The sequence below is a fragment of the Topomyia yanbarensis genome, chromosome 1 (genome assembly GCF_030247195.1).
Source record: "Topomyia yanbarensis strain Yona2022 chromosome 1, ASM3024719v1, whole genome shotgun sequence".
Classification (NCBI taxonomy): Eukaryota; Metazoa; Arthropoda; class Insecta; order Diptera; family Culicidae; genus Topomyia; species Topomyia yanbarensis.
In genome coordinates, this window is record NC_080670.1 from 201,176,989 (window position 1) to 201,204,176 (window position 27,188).

The 27,188-nt window shown below is 41.6% G+C and overlaps 1 protein-coding gene across 1 annotated transcript in view; it reads right to left on the bottom strand.

Moving 5' to 3' along the window:
* Window positions 1-25,419, bottom strand: part of LOC131676165 (zinc finger protein 665-like) — a 57,339-nt gene extending 31,920 nt beyond the window's left edge. Inside the window, exons 1-4 of the mRNA XM_058955284.1 lie at window positions 25,056-25,419; window positions 24,585-24,782; window positions 1,724-2,824; window positions 206-1,204 (exon numbers count right to left, since the gene is read on the bottom strand). Coding sequence (XP_058811267.1) covers window positions 238-1,204; window positions 1,724-2,824; window positions 24,585-24,782; window positions 25,056-25,261 — 2,472 coding nt within the window. The 5' untranslated portion in view covers window positions 25,262-25,419 and the 3' untranslated portion in view covers window positions 206-237. The remainder of the gene's footprint in view (window positions 1-205; window positions 1,205-1,723; window positions 2,825-24,584; window positions 24,783-25,055) is intronic.
* Window positions 25,420-27,188: the final 1,769 nt, after the last annotated feature.

Here is a 27,188-nt window from a genome sequence, read left to right on the forward strand (position 1 = left end):
AGCGAATTTCTTTGATGACAGCTGGATATGTTCATAGTCATTCAATGGGCGGTGCTGCGAATGCAGTAATTTACTAGCTCATCGGTCGGAAACTATTCCGAACGAAATTGTTAACCCATATATTGAAACGTTTAAAATGTTCAATATACGATCAATAGTAGAATTGAATCCAGCAACTGTATGTTTAATTGAATAAATTTCATACCATTCCTTCTCTACCGATAGCTGCCGTCGTCACTAGAAATGCACTCTCCTATGATGAGTAAGTGCACTCTTCAGCGCGAAGTGCGTCCCGCAAACATCACACCTGTACGGATCATCCGTCTTCGGGTTAGTATGCTTTTTCCGATGATTCACCAGGCCGGTTCTCGAGCGATACTTTGCACCGCAAAGTTCACACTCGTACGCCCGATCGCTCGAGTGAGTACGATAATGTCCAACCAGCTGCCCCCTGGTTGGAAATCCCCAATCACATATGTCACATTTATGTGGCCGTGCATCACTGTGTGATACCATGTGCTGCTTGAACTGCGTACTGAGGGCAAACTTTTTCCCGCAGGTGTCACACTGGAACGGAAGCTCGTCGGTGTGAACCGCGCTATGCGCGCGGAAGGTATTGAGTCTAGCGAATGTCTTGTCACATTTGTCACACTTGAACGGACGTTCGCCGGTATGACTCCTCACGTGAGCTTCCAGATTGTCTTTTGAGGTATATCTTTTACCGCAGATGTTGCACCTGTAACGCTGCTCGCCCGTATGTGTGGTCACGTGTCGTTCCAAGTAGTGCGCTAGTAGAAATGATCTCCCGCAAATTTCGCACTTGTGCGGTCGCTCGCCTGTGTGCTGCGACTTTTGATGCCGATCGAGTAAGTACTGTGCTTCGTAGCATTTACCGCATTCATCGCACTTGAACTGGTCAGTATGCGACAGCATATGTGTTCTATAATGGTACACCACGGCATATGCTTTCCCACAGACTTCACACTTGAATGGTCGTTCACCCGTGTGACAGGCACGGTGACTTTGCAGTGAGTGCTTGAGATAATAATCTTTACCGCATACATCGCACCTGTACGGAGCTGCTCCACCGGTATGGAGCCGCATGTGGTGTTTGAGGGAAGATTTCTTCGTAAACCTCCCGTCGCAAATGTTGCACTTGTGCTGTTCATTGCGGTTATTTGCCTCGGATCCGTCATCGGACATGCTGTAACAAGAAAAGAACAAATCAATTTTCGAGTGGACGACGCCTTGCGGGAGACTGATTGCCGTAGCCTTGGCGATCTGGCTGCACTCGAAATGGTATAGCTTTTTTCATAACAAGAATTCTTGAAATCACGGAATTTGTGGTACTTAACATTTTGAGGTGTACTATCAAACTTGTTCCGAACGAAAGATTGATCTTGACTTTCTTTTTAACTGGTGCAGAATCGATTTCTATAATTTATTTACAAATCGAATGAAAACTGCTGACCTTAGTCGTGTTAATTTTTCTTTGAAATATTCCATTTTAATGCACGTTTTATTTTACGTGGTTTATCGCTTCGTGGGAACCAATAGGTAGTAGTTCTTCTAGGATATAGGATAATTTAGCCAAGAAATTAAATATGATTTGATAAAGAAAGGAATAACATTTTTGTTTTTTTTTCCTCCTCCACACAACAATCGTCCCTGACAAAGCACAGTCTTCCACATTTTTCCACGTTGAAATTTCCATTTCAACCTCTACTCCCCAACAGCTACCTCGCCACCATGCTGCTCCTTTCGATGTTGATTAAGCTCCTTCTTCCGGAAAAACGCCATCCCACATCGTTCACAACCGTGCTCGGAAGTAAGCCGCGAGTGCAACTTCACATGCCGACTAAGATTCCCGGTACAGGAAAAGCGCCGGTTGCAGATTCCACACTGATGCGGTTTCTCGCCATTATGAACGATCAGGTGCTGCCTCAGGTTTCGTTTCGTTAGAAAAGTTTTCTCACAACGGGAACATTCGTACGGTCGTTCGACGTGGAACGAAACCCGATGACGTTGGACCTCGTCGCTGTTGGGAAACCGCAATCCGCATAGCAAACATTTGTAGATCCTTTCGCCGGAATGGGCGGCACGGTGTTTCTCGAGACGACCCTTGACGGCGAAATGTTTTCCGCAAATATCGCACTCGAAGGGTTTTTCCTTGGTGTGGCTCCGCCGATGGCTTATCAGACCGGTCACCGAGCTGAAGGATGATTCGCACATTTCGCATTCGAACGGCCGTTCCCCGGTATGGATGCGCATGTGATTGACCAGCAGAAATTTCATTCGGAACGCTTTCGCGCAAATGTTGCACTTATGCGGACGCTCGTCGCTGTGGGTTTGCTGGTGTTTTTTGAACTGAACACCGTTGGAAAATCCTTTATCGCAAACGTCACACTTGAAACTATGCTCGCTCGTATGGACCGCGCTGTGATACTTGAGGCTCATCCGTCTGCTGAAACCCCTACCGCATACTTCACACTTGTACGGACGCTCTCCGGTATGAATTCTCATGTGAATAATCAAGTAGGGATTGTTTGGAAATTCTTTGCCACAAATAGCACACTCGAACCGTTGCTGATCTGGGTTCGTATGACTGGCTAGGTGGCGCCTGAAGAAACACTTCTGCTGGAACTCTTTGCCGCAATCATCACAGCGAAAGGGTGCTTTTTCGGTGTGAGTTCGCAGGTGGCGCTTAAAGCTGTACACTTTCGAGAACTGTCGCTCGCAGGTTTCGCATTTGTAATGGTTTCGTCGAAGGGCGGAACCACCGGTAGCATCATCATCGTCATCAGCTTTCCCGTTTGGAATGGTGCTGCAACAAAAAGAGAATAGTTCGGCCACTATTAGAGCACACCGGTTAAACGTCTGACGATGTGATGATGAGCAGGTTTGTGGCTTCTAAATAGCACGAATTGTTCCTCGCCGTTAACGTACTGGAGCTACTTGAAAATAAATAATACAAATCCGCTTTGCGGGAAAACCTTTCACGCAAATGTCGCACCGGTGCAGTGCTTCTTTAGTGAGGAAACATTTAGTAGACTTATCTAGGCCCGTACAATCGCTATGCGGTTGCTCGTTTCTATTACCAATAGTTTTACTGTGCAAATCGAGAAACGATGGTTGTGGCTAGCATATTAAGCCAATAGGTCAAGAACAAACGTAAAATCGGTCGAGTTATTAATGGAATAGAAAAAAAAACAAAGAAAAACACTCATTTGCAGTGATGATGTTTACAAAAATTATGGGAGAATTCGACGATTATTGGATGCATCATCGTAGCAATGCCAACATTCAAGTTTAAATTGCATTCTTCCTTTTTTTACAGTTTACGAGCATTACTGCGAAAATCTAAAACAAGAAAAGTCGAGAAGTTGGATTTGAATGTTTCGCGTTGCACTCGTCAGTAACTGACACCAACTTGCTGCCAGTTGGACTGTATATCCACCCTAACACCAAATTGACACCAGTTAGACATTAAATCCAAACAGTTCACACAACATGTGTGAACACCTAAAGCAACAGTTAGCCAAGCACAGAAGCTCTGGATCACTGACGAGTATTATAGTCTCCCACATAATAAGGGACCGAACTCTTGTCTGGTGGCATTAGCTCCTGTAAGTATGCAACCTTTATTTTTTTCACAACGGACAAAAGTAGTTTTTCTCCACGCCATGAAAATGACTCAGCTTTTGTAACAGTGCTGCTGATTTATTTTTGTTAAGGTCTAGTACACGATGTATAAAAAACTGCTTTATTCGAGTTTTGATTTTCGCATCATTGTTCGTTCGTTCTTAAACTGTTACCCAGTTTTAGGGTGACCATATCAGTCGAGTAAAAACAGGACAATCTATAGGTATGCTATCCCCCCTTTAACGTGACTGGCGAAATTCTCCTCAGGTATAGCATGCAGAGCTCTGTCAGGATGTCTTTTATGAGTATTCGATCATCGAGCACTTCTTCGGATTTACACACACACGCGGTTCTTGCGGTTTTTGTTAGCAACAACAATTAATTAAATCAAGTGCATTATCGTGATTTTGGATCTGCCGGATAATATCTTTTGGGTCTGAGTCAATTGGCATAAGGTCATTTAGCATAACGGACATTTGGCATAACGGTTATTTGGCATAATGGTCATTTAGCATAATTTTATGAATTGATCACGCTTAAGATCATTTGGCATAGCGGTCATTTGGCATAATGGTCATTTAGCATAATTTTGAGAATTGATTACACTGAAGGTCATTTGGCATAATGGTCATTTGACATAATGGTCATCTGGCATAATTTTGAGAATTGATCACACTGAAGGTCATTTGGAATAACGGACATTTGGCATAACGGTCGTTTGGCATAACGAACCTTTGGCATATCGGACATTTGGCATAATTTTGAGAAGTGATCACACTGGAGGACATTTGCCATTTTTTCAACTACACGGAAACACATATTTTTTTTTTTATTTCGATTATAGAGGTTTTAACCTTAAGGTCATTCGCCTCTTCGTGTTAGAAAAATCTCTTATGAAAAATTTCTAACCCTATGTGCGGGGTCGGGACTCGAACCCAGGTGCGCTGCGTACAAGGCAATTGATTTATCAATACGCTACGCCTACCCCACACACATAATTTAAGACTGTGCGAGAGGTCGGGTAATTCGGCATAATTTTGAGCCGTGCTACTGCTGAAGATCTTTCCCTACAAATATTTTTAAGGATGTTAAGGAAAACAGTAATTAAGCATAACGGTCGTTTGGCATAAGTATTTGTAGTGATAAACTTATCGATTAGGGACGATCCATAAATGATGCAGCATTTTTTGAGTGATTTTTAACACCCCCTCTCCCATCGTAACATTTCGTCACAAACTTCTACATACCCCCCTGGTAATTAGGTAGCTTGACGGTAACCCTCACCCCCTCCTGGTCCCCGTAAAAAATTAAAAAAATCAAAAACGATGTTAGTTAGATGAAACGGGTAAGATTGTCGTGACATCAGGTCAACCCCGGGTCCCCTTTAAAAAAGCTACGTAGCATGACATGATCCCCCCCCCCCCTCCTGTCGTCACACATCATCACAAAATACAAAACTCTCCCCTCCCCCATATAATGCTACGCCATTTATGGATGGTCCCTTAGCAGGATGTTTTTTGAGTTTATCCTTTCCTGTACGTATTAGGTATTTTGATTGTATGTTGACAATAACGATCATCCTTGGAGGGAAAGTTAGTTATGTAAGCAGCTGGCATGTAGCTCAAATATTTGAGCACAACGGCAACTACCTAAATATTTAATTGACTTTAAATGAGTCTGTTTACCAATAGTACTAAAATTGAATTGAACCAAAATTAATTAAATTATTCTTCTTAACCCAATTAATTAAAAAAAATTACGACTAATGTTGCTACTCCACAAGTTGCGTGCTGTTCGACATCGCTGTCGCTCCGTTGGACTTAAAATAATTTATAGGTTTGCTTGCGAGGGGCCACCGCTTCCGACGGCGAGTCGGCGGCCACCTCGCACAGCGGTCTCGGCTATGCGACAAAGCCACATTGCATTGGCTTCGCCCCAAGTGATAAAGCAGCGTAACTACCGACGGTTGAATATATGTAAGTTCATTCAATAAATCATCGTTTGTAAAATATGGCGAAATCCACAAATGATGAAGTATATAATTCGAAAGAACTGCTCATGATATAAAGAAAGATAATAAGGATAGCGTGGTCAGTCAGTCGAGCGCAGTTTTCGCAAATCGGTTGACAGATTTCGACGTTATAGCTCATAACATATTTTTAGACAATTTGGTCCAGCTCTTACATTTTCTTGTATATTTACTACATAGTTTTTATATATAAAAAATAATTTTTTATTTCACGATTCGAAATTTAACGAAAATCAAATAGAAATAACGTGGGCCACAATAGGAATTCATTTCAATTGCAAACAATCGATAAGAAATGGGTGGTCCAAATTGGAACAGGGTTGGGGTAATTCGGACCTTTCATGTACTTTTGCGCAGAATCGTTTATACACAATATAGTAAAAGATCGGAAAAAGTCGTCACAGAGAAAATGCGCGCAATTGATCAGGCTTTCAGGAAAAAATATTTATTTGTAAATTGGTTCACACGTTCTAGTTCTATAGCTCATAAACACTTACTAGGTCCGAATTGGCCCAGTTCCCTCTACTGCCCAGGCTCGGAGGTTAAATTTTGCTAGGAAGAATGTAGCGCTCATATCGTTTAAGAAGATACTACAAGAAACAATATTTTGCAGAGCAACAAGTAACATGAATTGAGTGTGAATGTGTTAAAGTCACCATCGAGGTGCGACCACCCGATTTCGCACCATATAATACCGTTAGTGCAACTACAAAATAAATGTAGCCTAGTCTGCTTCATTCATTCCGTGACACAGTCTCTGCTAGCAAGCCTCACTATTTACGTGTAAGAATGAAACAGATACGTGCCCAGTATTGTATAAAGGGCGTTGCGATCAAAAATCGGCCAACTCCAACTTGACTTTTTTTTTAGTCGCGCATTAAAAAAATTGTAGCATCATGCCTACTATTTGAATATGACATTCAGTCTTCGATTGTGAAAATGGCATCAAAGCAACAGGAGCAAAATTTTGCTCGTGCATCACAAAAAATTCGAACTACTCACACGCCAAGTTGGCGAAATTGTTGAATGTGGTCAAAACAACTGTCACCAACGTAATAAGTGTTCGGGATACGCCAGGAAGACTGGATCGGGGGAAATCGAAAGCCGGATGTCTCAAAAATAATGGAAAGATGTAATGTTTCCCATTACTTAGGCTCGTACATTACCTGCCCGCCAGACCCTAGATGACAGGGCGGCCAAAGTGCTTGTTCGGTATCACCGAAAGGTTACCCCACCTACGATCAAATTGGTACCAACTACCACAACCAACACTATAAAAGGAGCACCCCTAGCAAGCTCAATTTTAGTCCATTAACCTATAAACATCAACTGCAAATAAATTGACAAACGTTTTAGTCTTCATTGCAGCGAAGCATTTTGTATCAAGGGCAACCGTCTCTAGATTCCACAGCAGGGTTGATGGCACTCATCCCGGATGCGACTGTGTATCGACAAGCTGAAATTTACCACGATTTCGAGGACCTTTTCAACCTGGTCACAACGAATTCAGAGTAACTGTTACTGGTTGTAAAGGACCGAGTAGCGTCAGCAGCGGGTTCAAAGCCACAAGTAGCTGGTACACTCGAGCTAATAGCCCTTCTTGAAGATAGAGCATGAGGCAATCTCGAAAACATTCTTGTATCACAACGTCCGAAAGCAGTACTGCGGCATAATGTCCGGGAACTTATGATGCAAACTAACACTGGGATGCTGTGACACAGAGGTATTGCGTCATGATGTCCGAGAATCTATGACACAGTCATAGTTTCGGAGTTGTTCTAAATAGCGGCTTTTAAAAAAAAAAAAATAAAGTTTTTTGGTATGGTCTCCCTGGCAGTATAAAGTGCCTCATTTTGGGTGCTGGGACGTTATGGTGCCCCGTTGTCGATTCAAAATACACCAGAAATACATCCATAGTTATTCGCAGAAAAAAAAAAACGAATTCCAGTTGATCCCATCTACGGATCGGTAGGTTCGTAGAAAACCTTGACATCCGTAGATCTAGGGAGATTTCCGTAGATCTGACATCCGGCACAGCAGAAAAATTATCAAAACATGATAGCAACAAATCGCACGCAATACTTGGCACGAGTCGCGTCGACAGTTTAATAAGAAACGACAGAATTTCAAGCTGCCGGAGCATAACGAAAGTAAATGAACTATTTCCAACATTGTATCTGGTTACTTTTGTGTAAGTTTTTATTGTACGCCAGAACGTCTGTTATAGTTTGTTTGAACTTCAATAAAATTGTATTGGTTTCTAGAAAATCACAAATTATGCAATTAAGAGGAGTAAACTACAAGAACTGAAAGTACTTCAAAGTTCATGATTCCTGAAACAAGATTTTTAGTTTTGTTTCCGTTACAAGCTAGACTTCGTTTGCTTGTCCGCTTTTCATGTGATCGCAGGCTTCAGTTTGAAGGTTACATGGTCGTTTCTTGTGTGATAAGAGGTTTTTTGAATGTTTCTGTGTATCTTTGTTAGATCACGTATACGCTCACGATTACATGTTCGCATTTATGACCAAGTTTGTATTATCGCGAAAGGCTTAAGCGTTCATAGGTTAACGTATTTTATCGCGAGGCGCTTGTTTGTCGCATATGCTAGCGAGTATATAGCTTCACGTGTTATTCAGATGTTTATCTTTCAGTTTACGTTCAGATACTTAAACAGATTGAGTTCTCATGTATCACTAGTCTCCGACTATAGCGCCCTGAAACATGTTGTCTAATATATTAGTGTGTCATTTTTGGTGAGAATAGTCCAACTGAAGGCATGGCCTTAGGTGATGGGGCTTCAAGGCGTAAACTATGTACGATCGCGTGGTGACGAGCGTTTGTAGGTTCGCGCTTGGAACCGCATGTATAAATTTATAGGTACTAACACGTTGATTTCACAGGCGTACGTAGTCGAAGATGATGTAAAGTAGGACGCCAATAAAAATGGCCAGGCCCCTGAGTCCAATCGGTGCTAACAAAGGAATACCGCAAAGCGGTCAAAACATGATAAAACCCATCCAGCAAAACACCACCAAAGAGGAGACCTTCCAAAATTTCAGAAGTCAAGCCTGTATCCCTGAGGACAAATTTCCCACAAATGCAAGAAACGTATAGACCCGGCGTCTCTCAGAGATTCAAAAAACTCAAAGCTGAGACGAAGCCCGCATCCGGAAATGAAGCTTCCAAACTACTCCCGATTCCAAACGACCCAGAAATGCACAAAACACCGAGAACCGGCGTCAAAAGGAATTTTTAATTATTAAAAAATATGTTGCTTATGAGAAATATTTTTTTCTCTTTTGAAATTACATACAGATCTCAATTGCCTCTCCAATCCCAGGTGTTATCACAACGCAAAAACTTCCTAAGTCCCCCAAAAGCAAAACCCCCTTCGAGACGATACCGGATCCCGATGCTCAGCCCACCTCCAAGTAATCAAAATATGAATTCAAACACTAAAGGGCTTCCGCCCAGCGGTATTCCATGAGTGATTTTTTTATATTAGGTTTTTTCCTTCTATGATGATACAATAATCTTAAGGATTTTTAAAAACGGTCGTGCATCCAATGTTACAGTAGTCAAAGGATGCACCACGCGCACGAAAGAACTGTACTATTAGCGCCAATTCTAATCTTATATTTGCCATTTACTAATTTTACCTAGAATCCGTATATTATTAGAGTCGTGTATAGGAAACTGCGCCACAATGCATGTTTCTGGCAACCACAGTTTTTGCTGTTACTTTGAGTAACATCAACCGTATTACACAATAAATTCATTCGGAGTAAATTGAAATAAAATAATTTGGTGGCTTACAGCACTTTATTTATAATACTCACTCGTGTAATTTATTGCACTTTTTTACAAAAAAATATAATAAAATGAAGAGTGTCTTGATTAGTCGATAATTTGCCATATTTCTATCAACACTAATACTTTTCTTGCATGTTCTCCGAAAGAATGTTTGTTTACTTTGTCCGATAGGTAGATTCACTGTCGGCAAACCCTTAAACTAAAGACGCTGAATCCCTCTGGATAAAGACTCGACACGTCAATCGTTTGTTTACCATTTATCTGTCAATGTCATTCCAATCGAGCACGAGACCTGTCAAAAGCCATCATTCCGAAGAAAATCGCTTCGAATCCTTCTGGAACGAGGGCCATTGACAGGTCTCGTGCTCGATTGGAATGACATTGACAGATAAATGGTAAACAAACGATTGACGTGTCGAGTCTTTATCCAGAGGGATTCAGCGTCTTTACCTTAAACATAAACAATGCCTTCGTTTTTACCTTGTTTCTCCTACTCGCCACAAGTTGATTCCCGCATCAGCTCTCCCGCTCAAGGAAGGCAACACACTACAAAGGTAAATCAAATCACTTGTGTACTTTAATTGAATCATGGCCAGTGACTTCTGCCAATAGAGCAACATAAACACGATCACAATACTCTGCTTTCCGTAAATAAAACAGTAACGCTACACTGACTTATCACAATTGATTTTTCTTGCAACTACGCGATTTTCGATCAGCATTACTTCCAATTTGACGCACCAAAAACAACTTCATCGCAAAACTGACCCCACCCGAATCGAACACCGATCACGAACCACTACTCTTCCTGCGAGCGATGACGGATAAATAGCACTTCCATTGATTTCACGGCACTTGCGGCATGATCGATCATGTCGCACACAAAATGGCTTCCCTCAAGCTTGACCTTTTTTCACAAGCAAATTTTTCGGATTTCTTCGCCTAGATTTAAATTTCAACTTCTTTTCTCACATTTCTCGCTATATTTCAGCTATTTTCTTCGTATTTATACACAAAATAGAACACACTTTTCCACCATTATCAAGTGGAAACGATCGACGACGCTGAGAATTAGTGTTTACCAGGAACCGCGATGAAATACACTTGAAAAACAAAAGAAAACGAATTTATTCTTCAAAACTGAGACTAATAAGCAACATCACAGCAAGAATTAAACGATACATTATGTAGAGAAATAATTTTCTTACGGACGCGAAACAATTACGCACGCGAAACAAAAACCAAAACCGTACGCGATCGACGCGGAGCCGAACTGAACTGTAGCGAAAAAAGACGTCACTTTGTTGTATAGACCAGAGATGCCAGGTACTTTTTTCAAATGTCTGCAATGATAATTTTAAAAGTCTGGGAAGAACAAAAAATGTCAGGAAAGCTAGTGTAACCAAAAGCCTTTATATTCAAAAATCTGCAAATATCTGCAACCAAACTAAAAAATCTGCAAATATCTGTAATCAAACTAAAAAATCTGCAAATATCTACGTCATCGAACAAATCTGCAGCTTAAATTAAAAGTCTGCGAATTTGCAGACTTGTCTGCAAATCTGGCATCTCTGGTATAGACTTTTCTACGGCTTATGTACGTACACGTCACATAGCACAAATACTACTTCACTAGCTGGTGGAAAATAGTAAACAAAGACGGCAAAAGTAAATGGGATTGTTTTCAACCAGTAAGCTGCCCTGGTGTTCGTGAGACTGGCTGACAAGAACTCAATTGGATAATATTGAGCAATCTAAGCGCGCGTCGACGCACAGGTGGCGCTATTAGTATAGAGTTTATTTTCTTTTAACGAAATTTCGTTTTCTCATTAAAATAATAAATTGTAGAAGTTGAAACCTTACATCCATTAGAGTCAAGTCAGACACACTTAGATGCATTAAATTTTCTACTCGAAGGCGTATTCTTTTTTATACACAAATCCTGTAGGGGATTTTCTGGTACTGGAAGGTTGACGCTAGTTTTTATACAATTGAGTGATAGTGACGATTTATGTAATGTTTTTATTAAATCAGGAAAGCCTTTAATTTCGAATAATTTCCTATTTTTAACTATAAGTACATAATCAAAGTTTTTTAACAAAATAACATATTTATAAAAACATATGATGAACTAAATAGCTAAAACGAGAAGAGCTGTGCATACATCTTTTGTCCTTATTCGAATCAGAAAACGTAAATCTGAGTTACGATCCGAAGCTTAAGTCTAATAAACAGGCAGCTCGAATCGTTACATCGTGTCAAGTTGTCTCCTCATCTTGGGCACCAGGATCAGAGAGAGGTCCGTGCAAAAAATATTACTCAGTTGAAATTGATCAAATCAGAAGTAGTTTGATATTTCTGATAAGAACTAATTCGATTGATTATTCTGCGCTATGCGTGGCATCATCAATACAATTCTCCTGCCACCTTTTCGCAACTCTGTTCAAAGTGCGCACCAACGAACGTCCTCCGATAGATTATGATGATTCCGAATAATCGTCGGTTCACAAACCATACCCAAGCATTAATGCGTGACGAGTTCCATCCTTTCCGAGGGAGCGTGTATTTTCACATGTTGCGTAAGATTACCCTTACGCGAGAAAGTCTGCTCACAAACGTGACACTTGTGCCGTTTCTCAACGGTGTTCGTGTCAAACTGTTCCGTCGTAGTTTGATTTCCGTGACCTCTACGGTGAACTATAAGATTACTACGAAAACCGAACGATGCACCGCAAACATCACAATCGTACGGCCGTTCACCCGTATGCCGACGCATATGTTGAACGAGCTCCGATTCAACGGTGTATCCTTTGTCACAAATACTGCAACGATGCAACGATTCTGTCCTATGAATTCTCAAATGTCGCTTCAGCTGTACATTGAGCGAATATGATTTGCCACAAATGTCGCACTTAAATGGATGTTCAGACAAATGGGCCGAGCTGTGATACTGCAATGAACAGATTTTGGCAAAGCTTTTACCACATACATCGCATTTGTGCGGCCGCTCGCCGGTATGGGATCTCATGTGAGTGATAAAATTGTTCTTTGAATTACTTCCTTTGCCGCAAACATCACACTTGTACTTCTGATCTCCCGTGTGCATTCTCATGTGAGTCTCCAGATTGTGCTCGTTTGAAAAGTCTTTCCCGCACATTTCGCACCGGAACGGACGTTCCTCAGCATGACAGCGCATGTGTTGAACCAGCTGGGCATTAATTCTGAAACCTTTGTCGCAAATGTGACATCGATACCGTCGTTCTTTGCTATGACTTTGCAAATGGCGCTTCAACTGAGCATTGCGAGCATATTGTTTGCCACACGTTTCGCATTTAAAGTTATTTTCACTGGCATGAACAGCACTATGGTACTGTAGCGACTTCATGCTATTGAAGCTTTTACCACAAACGTCACATTTGTGCGGGCGCTCACCGGTGTGGGATCGCATGTGAACAACAAACACGTACTTGGAACTATATCCTTTGCCACAAATATCGCACTTGTACTTTTGATCTCCGGTATGCATTCTCATATGGATTCCCAGATAGTGTTCGTTTGCAAAACTTTTCCCGCAAATTTCGCATCGAAACGGCCGTTCGCCGGTGTGCAATTTTAGGTGCCTCATCAGCAAGGCCCTCCCGAAAAAGCCTCTCCCGCAAGTGTCGCAACGGTGGGGCGCTTCCTCGGTGTGCATTCGCATGTGCCGTTTGAAATAGCTTACTTTAGCGAATCGTTTGCTGCAAACGGTGCATTTGATGGGCTTGCCCGGGTCGGTTCCGTTTCGATCGGCCAGCTCCTCGTTGGGATAGCTGGAACAAAAAGAGAACAATTCGGCGAGTATTAGATCGCATCGGCTGAACGACGGGGGGCGATTATCTTCGGGATTGTTCACTTCTGGTGGATGGATTCAAGTTCCTTCATGAAAATTTAAACGGAAGTTTGATGCTTTCGAATTACTATATTTTTTATTACTCCGACGTTTCGGCTTATTATAGTGTCATCTTCAAGGGAGAAACATTATAGTTCGATCGAACATATGTCATTTTTTAAAGTCTAAGCAATTAAATCTCCGACCAATTCGCATAGGGATAGTATATTAGACTATTTACGTATATTATTTCGTTGACATTTCCAAATCAATCATCAACTGTGACCCCGCGCGTCGCCATGCTGCTCAGCCCGATGTTTGGTGAGTTCTGCTTGTCGAAAAAATCCCATACCACACATTTCACATCCTAGTGTCTTTTCTCGGGTGTGTAACTGTACATGCCGACTAAGATTACTGGTTCGTGAAAAACTCTTGTCGCAAATCTGGCACTTGAACCGTTTCTCGCCACTGTGAACGACCAGATGTTCCCTCAGGTTCCCATTGGTGAAGAAAGCTTTCTCACACATCAAACATTTGTAAGGTCGTTCATTGTGAACGGCTAACCTATGCTCCTTAAGCTCATCATTAGTAAGAAACTGTATATCACAGGTGAAACATTTCTGGAACCGTTCACGAGAATGTACCATGCTGTGAGAGGTAAGACTTCCTTTAACAGAAAACTTCGCTCCACACAAACCACACTCGAAAGCTTTTTCCGTTGGTTTCGAATGGCTTCGCCGGTGAGCTATAAGGTTACTAACAGAACTGAACGATGAACCGCAAGTTTCACACTCGTAGGGTCGTTCGTCGGTATGACAACGTACGTGTTGGACCAGCAAGGAATTGATTCTGAACCCTTTGTCGCAAATGTGGCACCGAAACAGACGTTCATCACTATGAGTTTTCAAATGTCGCTTGAACTGTACATTGAGGGAAAATTCTTTGCCGCACGTATCACACTTGAAGGGATGTTCAGTCATATGTACCGAACTGTGGTACCGTAGCGAACTGATCCTATTGTATCCTTTGCCACATACGTCGCATTTATAGGGCCGCTCGCCGGTGTGGGAACTCATATGAGACACGAAAGTGTGATTTGAACTATATCCTTTGCCACAGACATCGCACTTGTACTTCTGATCCCCTGTATGTATTCTCGTATGAATTCCCAGATAGTATTCATCAGTGAAACGTTTGCTGCATATTTCGCATTGGAACGGACGTTCGCCGGTGTGCGATCGTTTGTGTCTAACAAACAAAGCTCGCACCGAATAGCCTTTATTGCAAATGTCACATCTGTACAGCTGCTCGCCGGTATGCAGCCGCGTGTGTAACTTAAAACGATACTTAGAGGCGAAACTTTTATCGCAGATTTCGCACTTGTGCGGCCGTTGGTCGCTGTGACGAAACTGGTGTTGTTTGAGAGCACTTAACTCGATGTAGCCTTTCCCGCAAATGTCACAACGGTGGGGTGCTCCTTCGGTGTGGGTTCGCATGTGCCGTTTGAAATAGCACAATTTAGCAAATTGTTGATCGCAAATGATGCATTTGGTGGGCTTTTTGAGGATGCTATCGTTACCATCAACACCATCCGGCTCCTCGTCGGAATGGCTGGAACAAAAAGAGAACAATTCGGCGGCTATTAGATCATCGGTTGAACGGCATGCGGGGTGGGTGACATTTTGGCGGTCGTCCTTGTACGTTGTTCTCGGCGCTGATCCCTTTTTGGTGTATTAATAACGCTTCGGGCAGTTAGGAGAAAAGCTTACATAATTTACATGTTATGATTCAATGTACCCACTTTGCCAAAAATTGTTTTTATGTGTTCAAATTAGAAACGATTTTCTGCAAAAATCTGTTTCTAAAATTCTATGTTAGTGTCGTTTTTTAATTATATTATTTTATATGACAAGGCTCAAAGCGCTACCTCGACTAAGCCGTGGCTCTATTACATATAAAATACAAAATGAATCAATTAGACATGTCTACTGAAATCCGTCGACGCAGTATGTCTGCCTTCTCTGGCGTTATCAACATGTCAATATCCAAATTGGTACTGCTTCCACGTTCAAATGTTCTAGTTTGTTTCTTGTTGTTACGGGTTGCTACAGTAAGCTACGCCTTCTTCGTCGTTTGATTGTTTGTTGGTGGTGCTATTCATTGGGTTGAAGGCACAAGGAGTATTAGTTGTTATTTCGTCGGATGTGCTGAATGTTGATTTCGAGATACTAGGTGCTGCAATTATCGAGCAGCGGTTTAGTAGCAGTTGCCGGTGGTAGTTTTTTAATGTGGATTGAAGTAAGCACATTTTCTTTAGCTGGTTCGGTGTATGGTTTTTCGTATTGGACCTTGGATACAGAGTTTGCGCGTAGGGACCTGACCGGGGTATATAATCTGCATTTTTGAAACATAGGTTACGCCTTACCTAAGTAAATTGAATTCTGAAAAAAGGAATCGGATTGATGAACCACATTATCACAACACGAACGCCGCTGGGAAATTACGATAAAAAGTGGATTATGGTTGTCATATTCGACGTCGTGTTGAATGATGTAACTGTATATTGACCATTCCCGGACCATTTAAGCTCCATTTCCATCTTTACTAACCGTTCTACCTCGCACGTGCAGTTTGTGTAGTGGATTAGCAACAAAGTGGTAGGTAAGATTAATGCTTACTTTTTCTGTCAAAATCATATCTTATTATGTTGCTTTCAACATTCATTCGTGAAATACTAAAACCAAAAAAAATTATTTTGATTCGAAACAATAAGGCTTGTTCTGAAAAAGTTGATGACAAAAAATTTTCCGTCTATTATTTACAGAACAACGAACGATTGCATTGGCAAACCGAAATTCAAAGTAGTTTAGCTTGTTCACTTCTTGATAGGATTCAAATCTGGGTTTTCATAATTTGACATAAACGAACGATTTTCCTTGCAGTGTGTTTTGGAATATTGTTTTGCTGGAACGCGAGGAACCGGTCCTTCAGATCTGTGTAAATCAATGAAATCTCGGGATTTTAATGCAGAATGTCAATATACGAATCTACAGAGATTACCCCACCGATTTTTTTCTAGCGCCCCCACTCCAACCTAAGAACAACACTGCCAAACCTTGATATTCTCTCTCCCATGCTTCACTGTGCCCTGAATGCGTCATTCGTGAGGCGGACTTACGCCACTGACGGACTCATCAGTCCACAAAACCTTCCTTCAATAGTTTAATGGGACATTTTTTTTAATACGTTTATTTGACACGGCTCAATGCGTTAGCTTAGAGGAGCCATAAGTCCTTTATATATTCACAAGATGTAAAACATAAAAATAACAATTTTATTTTGAGCCTGTAAGATCCCATGCGCGCAACTTGCTATTGCGAGCGGAGATCTTTTTTCGCGTCGGGAATATGTTCCTTCTCTCGCCAACTTTGGGGTTATCCATGTCTCTCTCGTTGTTGTTTCCGTCCGTATCATCATATTGATTACTGCCATAACACTCGCGATCAGATGTTCTTCCTGGCTTCTTGTCCCTGCGGGTCACGAATGTGCACACTCCATCCTTGGTGGTAGCTTCTTCACTGGTGGTATTAGTTGTTAAGCTGTTGAAGCTTTTGCAGTTGTCATTATTTCCTTAACGTTCGTGGTTCAGGTAAAAATATTGGAGCCTGTGTGTTGGCATATTTTTTTAAAGATGAGCTTTCCTCAGCGGTTTCTGGGCAGGGTTGTTCGTAATGTTCCGTTTGTTCACATGGCACGTATTAGTTTGTCCTTGATATGTACAAAGAGTTCGCTGTGTAATAGTATCTCCCCCTTCTGTTCCGTACTGCAGGGTAAGGTAGGGGGGAATGGGTTGGTCTATCCGCATTCTCACCACAAAGACACCATTTGAAATACCTGGGAAGTAGTTTCTTCATGTGTCCTCCGTAATAGATACCACTGCTCCGAATTGCGACATGAATCTTTTAATTGCCACTTTGCAAGTAAGTGGAGATAAATCATGTAATTTATTTTCAATATTTCGATTAGCCATGTATATAGGGATCTTGATTTTTCAGCATTGTCACAAACAAGCACGTGTTTTAAGGTGTTCTGCGAAATAAATCTTTTCGCCTGGGCGAATTAATTGAAAATTATCAGCATCGCATGCATGACGTGCTTGAACTGTATGAAAGTAACTTCCGAAAACCGACGCTGCATTGTCACCGTCAGCAGATGTTCCACATCACGAATACATGGTCTTATGCGAAAAGACCTGAAGTCAATGACCACTGTGTTAGGCCGAATAAGCACGTTTCGTTAACGAGACTCAGTCATCCTGATAGATCACGCAAAAATAAAAATAACGGTATCCTTTGTTCTTCAGACAATGCACACAACTAACTGTTTTTTTTTTCTTCGTTCGCTTTGCACTGGTTCGGACAGAAGCAGGAGCCCACTGACTATCGTGACCGATGCCTTTGATGGTTGAAAATAGACCATATTTTGCGATACTCCGACGAATGGTTCTGTCAGAAATTGATAATACGACGGTTTCTTTTTGCGTGTCCTGTCATTTTACATTCAGTTGAAATATGCCCCATTGGCCATGGTTCGCCGCTGTCGAATTCGTTTGTTTCTTGATTCCGCTTGTCACATTCAGTGGTTGGCGCTTGCTTCTGATATTGTTGTTTGTTTCACACCAACGGATGTGATTGAGCAAGTCAAGGCGATCGTTAAACCGATTTGTTGATATTTGTTCGTAGATGCGATCTAGGGATAATCCTCTGGTGATGCATGTTACTTTAGCACGATCGCTCATATGACCACGAGCCGCAATCGCTTCAGTTCTAAATACGAAATGTTCGTAGGTTTCTGTTTTTGATTTCGTAGTATTCGACATGGTTACATGAATCGCCGCCTCATTTTCGTCATCTGGGAAAGCTGTTTGTATTTCGCGTTGAAACTGTGCCTACGTCGTAATGTTCGTCTGGACACTCTTGTACCATTCTCTTGCGGCTCCGTCCAATCGACAGGAAGCGTAAAGCAGTGTAGTTTGATCTGTCTAATTATACATAGTTTTAAAATGATTCACGTCAGTACACAATTTCTTAGCATCCTTTCCGCAGGAGAAGGTGGAAATCAGCTTACTCACTCCGTCGGGATGCAAACTGCGCTCGCGAGCGTTACGTCCGCCTTTCATCCCGCCTCCACTATTCATTCCGACAACAACCACCGCATGAGAAGCGTTAATATGCGTTCATCGTCGTCGCCGCCGGATGCCGAACCGCCATGATCCTTTTCGCGTGGATCATCAGTTTCTCCCTCAAATCCGTGCAACTCGTCGTCGGACATTTTGAAACTTTTTCAACACATTTCTCAATGGCCGTTTTCGTCGGGTTAAAGACCTTCAGCAGTAGTACGGCTCAAAATTATGCCGAATTACCTGACTTCTCGCACAGTTTTATATTATGTTTCCCTGTAGCTGAAGAAATGGCAAATAACCTCCAGTGTGATCACTTTTCAAAATTATGCCAAATGGCCTTCATTGTGATCAATTCTCAAAATTATGTCAAATGACCATCATGCGAAATAACCATTATGCCAAATGTCTGTTATGCCAATTGACTCAGACCCTTAAATATGTATATGTGTAGTATCATGCATACTGTTTGATTTTGACATTTGCTCGCGCCTCGAACGTGACCAAATCATCTGCCACCAACGTAGTAGAAGTGTTCGAAAAACGTTTGTTGACAATCAGGAAGACTGGATCGGGGGGAAATCAAGAGCCGGAGGCGGCAAAAACCATAAAAAAGAATGACCACCTGTTTCAGCGGAACCCCAAACCTCTCCGTCCGAGATGTCCCGAACAAAGTGGGAGTGCCGTCTACAACCGTGCATCGAGCTAAAAAAATGAGCCGAACTGTCGATTTACAAGAAGATAGTTACTCCAAATCGTGAGAATAAGCAAACCAAGTCGGTTAGAGAACGATCGCGGAAGCTGTACATGATGATGCTGACGAAGTTTGATTGCGTGGTACAGGATGATGAAACCTACGTCAAAGCAAACTTTAAACAGCTTCCTGGATAGGAATATTACGCGTCGAAATTCGTCAAAAAAAAATACCCCGCGTGGCAAGCGATCTGTCTCTGTAACTTGAAGAGCGGCATTACTATCGAAACTGGGAACATCAACCAGGAAATTTAGATGCAAGAGTGCCTGATTCAACATCAGTTGCCTTTTCTCAAGCAATCAGCCTTATTCTGCATTACGACGGATCGCTTTTCGAACGAATGTGATTTGCATTCTCAATAACGACAGCAAAATCAAATGGGAGCCTACTTCGATCGAACCATATTCGTTCGAAAAAGCGATCCGTCGTAATGCAGAATAAGGCTGAATATTACGGAAAAAGGCCAAGGAGTGGTATACCGCGAACAACGTCCAGGTGATGCCCAAGGACGTAACAACTTTTGGACCAAATATTTTATCACAGAAAATTCAATTCAAATATTTCATGAATTTCGACAAAATCAAGCAAGCGATCATCGACTAAGTAAAAAAATCTTTCAGCATTGCCGTTCATATAATAAAACAAATAAATAAGTAGATAAAGTGGTACTAACATTTCTGGAAGTGACTTTTTACCACTTCCATCATATAAGACACTCAGTATTGATGATTTTTTTTCTGGCATTGCAACCAACAAAAACAAGAGCAATATGTGATTAGCGTGTACTGCTAGAGAATCGGATTTGACGGCTCACTTGAAAGCAACAATTTGCTTGTGAACGGCATCCTGGAAGAACGGGTGACAGCAAGAAAAAATGCGTCATTCGGGAAATAAGTGAAGACAAGTACGATCGACGGTGGTGTAGCTCTTCTTCGTTTTTGGCGTGGACGCTGTCAGAGCATCGGGGGGCTCGGAGGAAAATAGACGGAATATGTCCGGAAATGGTGGCATCTTCGTTAGGGCAACCGTGCCGCGTTTTCCAAAAAAAAAAAGGATGAACAAGAGTGCGGTCGCGTGGTTGTGGTGATGACCATTCCGTGAACCCCATCAGGACTCCTTGATTCGGAAAGGGATGGTGAAACAGCGACGGGGCACCGGATGGAGAAAAAAAGCAGCAGATTTTCAGAATCAACAGCTGGATTGTCCCGAACATTGTTCGTGATTGCAGTGGCGCTGTTAGTCCCGGGGTTGTAAAATTTTAGCTGCATAAACCACGCGGTGCCCGTAGAAACATCCGTGGATGTAGGTGGCAAGGTGTTTAGTTTCCCCTGATGTGCGGACCGAAGTGCTTCCAGTAGTTCCAGCCTAGGGGAACGGCACTAAAACGCAAAACGATCAACACCGACCAACCTGCTTTCAATCGCAGCATATGTATTCAATTAATTAACCGACGCTATTTACATGGATCTATCCGCGATCGTCGACAGAATTCAATACAAGCCAAGCTAGATAAACGCGGTATTTACGGACATCTTCTTTGCTGGTTTCGTTTCTATCTCGATGCATCATTTCTCGTTACATCCGGCATCTCGCAAGGAAGCCACCTCGACCAGTAATATTTTTACTCTATTTTAATGACGTCAATATCATGATCGCCTTTTCTTCGCCAGCGACATGAAGATTTTTGGACGGATACTGTGATCAGCCTGTCCCGAATTTATTCAAAGTGAACTGGACAGCTTTACGTGGTGTGATTTAATCCCGAGCAAATGCTCAATCGTGACATTCGTGCGGAAACGCCATTCGATTCAGTTCAACTATCGTTCGTTCGATACGAGCATTCCAAGACACTCTCACGTCAATGAGCTCGGAGTCATCTTGGATTTGGAACTACATATTTCATACATAAGGATAAGGCATCAAAACAACTAGCGTTCATCTTCCGGATAGCAGAAATCTTTAGGGACGTATATTATCTTAAATCACCAACGCACCAATGTCAGACCCATATTGGAACAACGTTAGACCAATGTAGGGCAAATCTTGGAAAAATGTTAAACCAAGATCGCACTAATATTGAACTAGTATAGGATGAATATGGAACCATCGTCTGACCAACGTGTTAACCAACGTCGGGTAAATGAATATGAGCACGATGACCTACAATTCGTCGTTGCTGCTCCTTGATTGACCAGAACTAGCGAAATTGCATCAAGAATCAATTAATGAAGCTTGGGAGTAGTTACCACGTTTCGAGAGTTCTATACTTTGGTATGTCAATAACGGGGCTGGCCACGGCCTTCCAGTTATCGGGGAAGGAAAGGAATGCTAGTATAACAATCATTGTTAGCGAGACCGTGTACACCTCTGTATCTTTACGTTTGCCACAGGAATTACACAAATCTGATTTCACCTTGATAAGTGATACGTTCTATGCAACTCTCAGAAGTGTTATCATATGCTGCTTATTCTGGGCAGCCGGCTTCCGAGAATTTATGATAGATTTATCGTTTGTGGAATTAAATCGGAAATTTTCCACTCCACGCCTCCCAATGAAGACTCCTTCCCATCACGCTCTTGTGATCTTCATATACAACCGTGTAACCATTAGCGGTAGTATAACAGTCAAAGGCCGTGACATCCTGGGCTATGACAGGAAGTCGTCTTCAGTTAACTCAGTCCATGGTTGTTTGTCGCCAGCCTAGCAGGCATGAAAACGCTTCAGGCCTCCTTCAACTTGGTCGATCCACCTTGTACCTATCGGATTAGTTTCGAGAACCATATTTACCGGGTTGTCGTTTGCCATCATATCACACCATCCAAAGTGAAACCCTTTCCGAGTTTCAAAAGGACTCGAGGGTCCCTGATAATCGGACGTCATACGTTATTCGATCCATTGTCGCTTCGATGAATCGTGTCAGCTTGTCTGGGAATCCGTATTCGTGTATTATGTCATAGCTGATGTCGATGGATTGCATAAAACGCGATTTTGAATGCTATGAACAGGTGATAGGCGTGAAATTGATATTGGTATATAAAACCAATGCATCCTTGATATAATATTGGTTAAGCGTACTAAACACGAATGGAATTTGAATTAGAGCAGTATTGCTGAACGATTGTAGATGATGAAAGGTAAGAAGACAGTAAACTTTGTGAACCAAGCCAGCAACAGGGATATCTTTCAACATCTAAGCGAAGTGGATTTGGCATGGTCTTCAACCACAATATATTCAAATCGTTGATCATAAACTCGATGCAGATTGCTCATCGGTCACTTGCCGGCCGTCGTCTGTCCTCTCACTTGCCTGTAATTTATCGATCCCACAGCTAACCGATCGCCCTCCAGTATGAACGAGCATGTGCTTCTTCAAGCTACCACTCCGAGCGAACTGTTGATCACAAATTTCACACTTGAACGCTTTTTCTTCGGCGTGAACGAGCTTGTGTTGCAGTAGAATCCCATTTTTCACAAACGCCTTATCGCAAATATCACATTTGTACAATCGCTCCGTGTAGTGATTTTGCCTGTGCTCCTTAAGACTATCGTCCGAAGGAAAATTAGCCCCGCAGATGTAACATCTGTACTGTCTCTCATCCGGATTTTCAATGTGAAGTTTACCATGAGTTCGGAGGTTGCCCTTCAACGTGAACTGTGCTCCACAAATGTGACATTTGTGGGGTTTCTGCCCGAGACTTTCCACCGTATGAATTTCACCGTGCATTTTAAGCCGACACGCCGTTATGAATCCTTTACCACACGTTTCGCACTTGTGCGGTCGTTCTCCGGTGTGAGTGCGCTTATGCTGCGTCAGTAGGTAGCCCGCATTGAATGATTTCTCACATAGATCACACTTGTAAGGTCGCTGATCCGAGTGAGTTTTCGCGTGTCTTTCAAATTGTCGCTTCATCGCGAAACCCTTCCCGCAGACATCGCACTTGAACGGACTTTCACCGGAATGAAGCCGCCGGTGATATTTCAGAACGTCCTCTCGGGTAAAATCCTTCCCGCAGACATCGCATTTGAACGGTCGCTCACCAGTGTGAGTTCTTCGGTGTACCACCAGAGAACTCTTCCCGTTGAACCCCTGACCACAAAGGTCACACTTGTACAGCGGATCCCCCGCATGCATTCGAACGTGCGTCACGAAATACTGCTCATCTATGAAAGTTTTCCCGCAAGTGTCGCACTTGTACGGCCGTTCCCCGGTATGCGCTCTGACGTGTCTCAACAGCGTTTGCCGGGCGAAGAACCCGTCACCGCAAATGTGACACTTGTGCCGCTGTTCACCATTATGCATTCGCATGTGTGCCATAAAGTAGAACTTGTCGCCGAACGATTTCCCACAGACGCTGCATTCGTGCGGCCTTTCGCCCTTGTGGCGAATTTCGTGTCGTTCAACGTCGTTCTTTTTATCGAAATCCCTACCACAGATATTACAGCGGAAAAGTTTCCCAGCCTGCTGTACACCATCCATATGTTTACGCACATGCCGTTCGAGGTAGCCTACTGTGGTGAAGCTTTTGTCGCAAATATCGCACCGATAGGGTCGATCTTTGGGTGGGATTGCCCGAATTGACGGTATCGTGTCGAATGCGTTTCCCATGCAGGTAACGGACTCGTGTTGCAACCATACCGGGGGCATAAGAGCTGCTGCACAGCTGCAACAAGAAGAGAATAGTACGCTGAGCGTTAATTCTTTGCGGCGGGGGGGAGGAACCTCCCTATCTTTCAATGGAGCGACTCTGTGATGCGGTCAGTTGTTTTATTTGGGCATACTCCGAATAGAGGTTATAGCCAACAGCACGAGAGGGAAATGTTATTTTTCTCATACTCTAAAATAAGCTTGAATTGAGTTTTTTGTTATAACTAACCGCTTGAACACGTTTTTTTATCATCATGACCCTCACGTAATGTTTGACGTATCAGTACAATAAAATATCCAGTTTGGTTCAGAACCGAAATTCTAATACTACGAATCATGTTCTGCTCTTCCGTCTTTCATTTTCGGTCGCTCATAGGAGAGGTTGACATATTTCAACGTATCGTTGATAACTGCTGATTGCATTTAACTAGATTTAAGCTATAATTCCTAATCTAACGAGCCCATCTTCGGGATATATAACAATGTTCATCCACGCACGAAAAACCTTTTCTTAGAGGACAGTTAATGACTTTTTCAAAACCCCGGAAAATATGCATCCAAATCTTTGCCAATACAACGGACAGACACCGATCTGGGGAGGCTTTCGATGTGCAGTTAATCAGCCAATAGTGAATAGTGAAAATGGAACCTACCTTTGCTCGGCGGAATTGTCGCTGGAATCAGGATCAGCTGGTGTGCATTCTGGTGCACTTTCCTTCATTCCTCCACTGAATTCGCCTTCGTTCTCTTCGGCAGTTACCATTGGAACATCTTTATCAGTAATGTTCGGCTTAACAGCAGGTAGCTCAGCTTCAAATTTTAAATCAATTTCCGTACTCTCTGGTGGAACACTAGTGGGGTGGAGAAAAGAATTAGTTTTATTATTTTAGTTTGTCTCTAATATTGTGGAGAGCTTAATGAAGGAAAATGAATGGTATGTTATGTCCCGCAACCCTTCAGATTAAATGACTTTCAAAGTAGGCATAGACAAGTGAGAAGATATGAAACCCAAAAGGCTAGAGAATTGTATCACCTTCATACATTAAACATCTTGGACCATACCGAAATTTTAATAGCCTGCCACTATGGAAACGATAAAAATTGTAGCTACAAGTTGAACCTACCTTTCTCCAGAAATTCCTTCACAATGTTGCTCCACCTGCGCCAGCAGTGGCTCTTCCACTTTCAACCCAACACCGTGGCAGGAAGCAGCTGCCGAAGCCAGCCGGTTACTTTCTGCCATCGGCGCACTGAAATCACATTCACCGGCAGTGTCCGGTTTTACGTCGGGCAGCTCAGCTTCCCGCTTGATTCGAATGGATTCATCCATTGGTGATTTTGAACAGCGCTAGTATACGTTAACTAGCAAACCTGAATAGTTGCAAAAATCAACGTTTTGTTGAAGAATTTTTGGACAAACACAAGTCAGTAATTTTTCCATTCGGCGAAAGAAAAAGAATATGGCGTTTTCGTCTGACACTGACACGCACGGTTATTTTTGAATGGTTATACACGTTTAAGAAAAACTGCACTTAACGTTGGGTAAAGAACGGAAAACTTTTGCACCCAGAGAATTTACCAACTCGGTTGCCGGAAAATTGCGGGCAAATAGGAGCCCGAATAGAAATGTACAGCAACAAAACCATGATTTTCACTGTTACGTTACAGTAATTTTACAATAATTTACAGTACGTTTTAGTGTAATGCTACAATACAAAAACAATAAACTTTAGCGTTTTTACAGTAAATTTTAATGTAAAATAGACTTTTACAGCGAAAATTTTTCTCCATGCATTTTTTTCTCGAAAACAGTAAAATTTAATGTGAATGCACTGTATCAGTTTTTCGCTGAACACTGAAATTTATTGTTACATGAAATTTTATTGTAAATCTACTGTGAGAACTTGGCATCGAACAATGTTGAAACAATAATAACTATAATATTAATTGTTTTATGATTGTTTTTAGAGTAAATGCTATTGTAAAATTCTATCCGAGTATTGTTATGCTAATCATGCGCACTAATTTGGACGTACTTTAGGCATGAGGAAACGCAGTTTTCAAACGTACAAAAATTTGCCCAAGACAAAATTCCGGCACTACCCAACAAACATTAGGAGCTGAACTATAAGACTACGTGTTGATTTAAAGCAGATTAAAGGTTATGTAAGCTGAATAAAACTTTCGCTGAACTATTTAAACATTAACAGTTTATTCAGCCTATTTAAAATCCAGTATTCGCCAGTTCTAACTAGGCTGAACTATACTGCTAATAAATGTAATAGCGACAATATTAAAGCTTTTATTCAACCATCTTAATTAGACTGAATTGCGAGTTGAATAAACGATGCTGTTACCAATAGTATTACCTTTAATCATTAAGCTGCACTACATGTCTTCAAGAGGTTGTTTTTACTTTTGCATTTGCCGTTATACCACTTTTGACTTTTAGCTGAAACTATGTGTTTAACAAATGTAATTGTAACTACTACAAAAATTGGCGCGATTAGCAAATCATGAGGAATGGCAACCGACCTGGGTTCGAGTCCCAATACACACACAATATTTTTTTTACTCTTAAGTGAAGGATTTTTTTATTATTTCAGTATATTCCAATTGAGATGTTTTGCATATATTACAGTTAAATAGCAATAGATCAATAAATGAATAAAGAAATAAAGAAAGTTTATTTAGTTTTTTTATATCTACTGAGTTTTCACCACGGGAAATACACGATTTACAGTTTTTCAATGTACAAGCTTACCAAATCACACGCGCCCTCGTTTATGTAAATTTACCTTTTAATTCGAAACGGTCTGTTTACTTGTGAAACATGAATATTCTCATATTGAACACAAGAGAAACTTTTTGTTCCAACGTTGCTATAAATTTTTGACACCAGCATTGTTACCATGATTTTTTTTCTATCCATCGACTTGCAGACAAAGGTACAATGAAATGATTATTCACGCTGGCGAACTTAATTGATATAAATAAATAAACCATTGAATTCGAACAGCGACTTCCTTAGAATTATAAATGACTTCAATCCATCATTCAGTTACCACCACTTTCATATAACACCCATTTTTACTTATCTAAATGTTTTGTGACAACCATAAATCCTCACCTTGGAAACAAAAACGACTATAATCATCATTTTTGAAATAAATAAATTATCTAATTTAAAATTTCCGAATGTTCTAAAAATTATTCAACAAAAAAAAATGAAATAAAAAAGTTATCGTAGGTTGGGA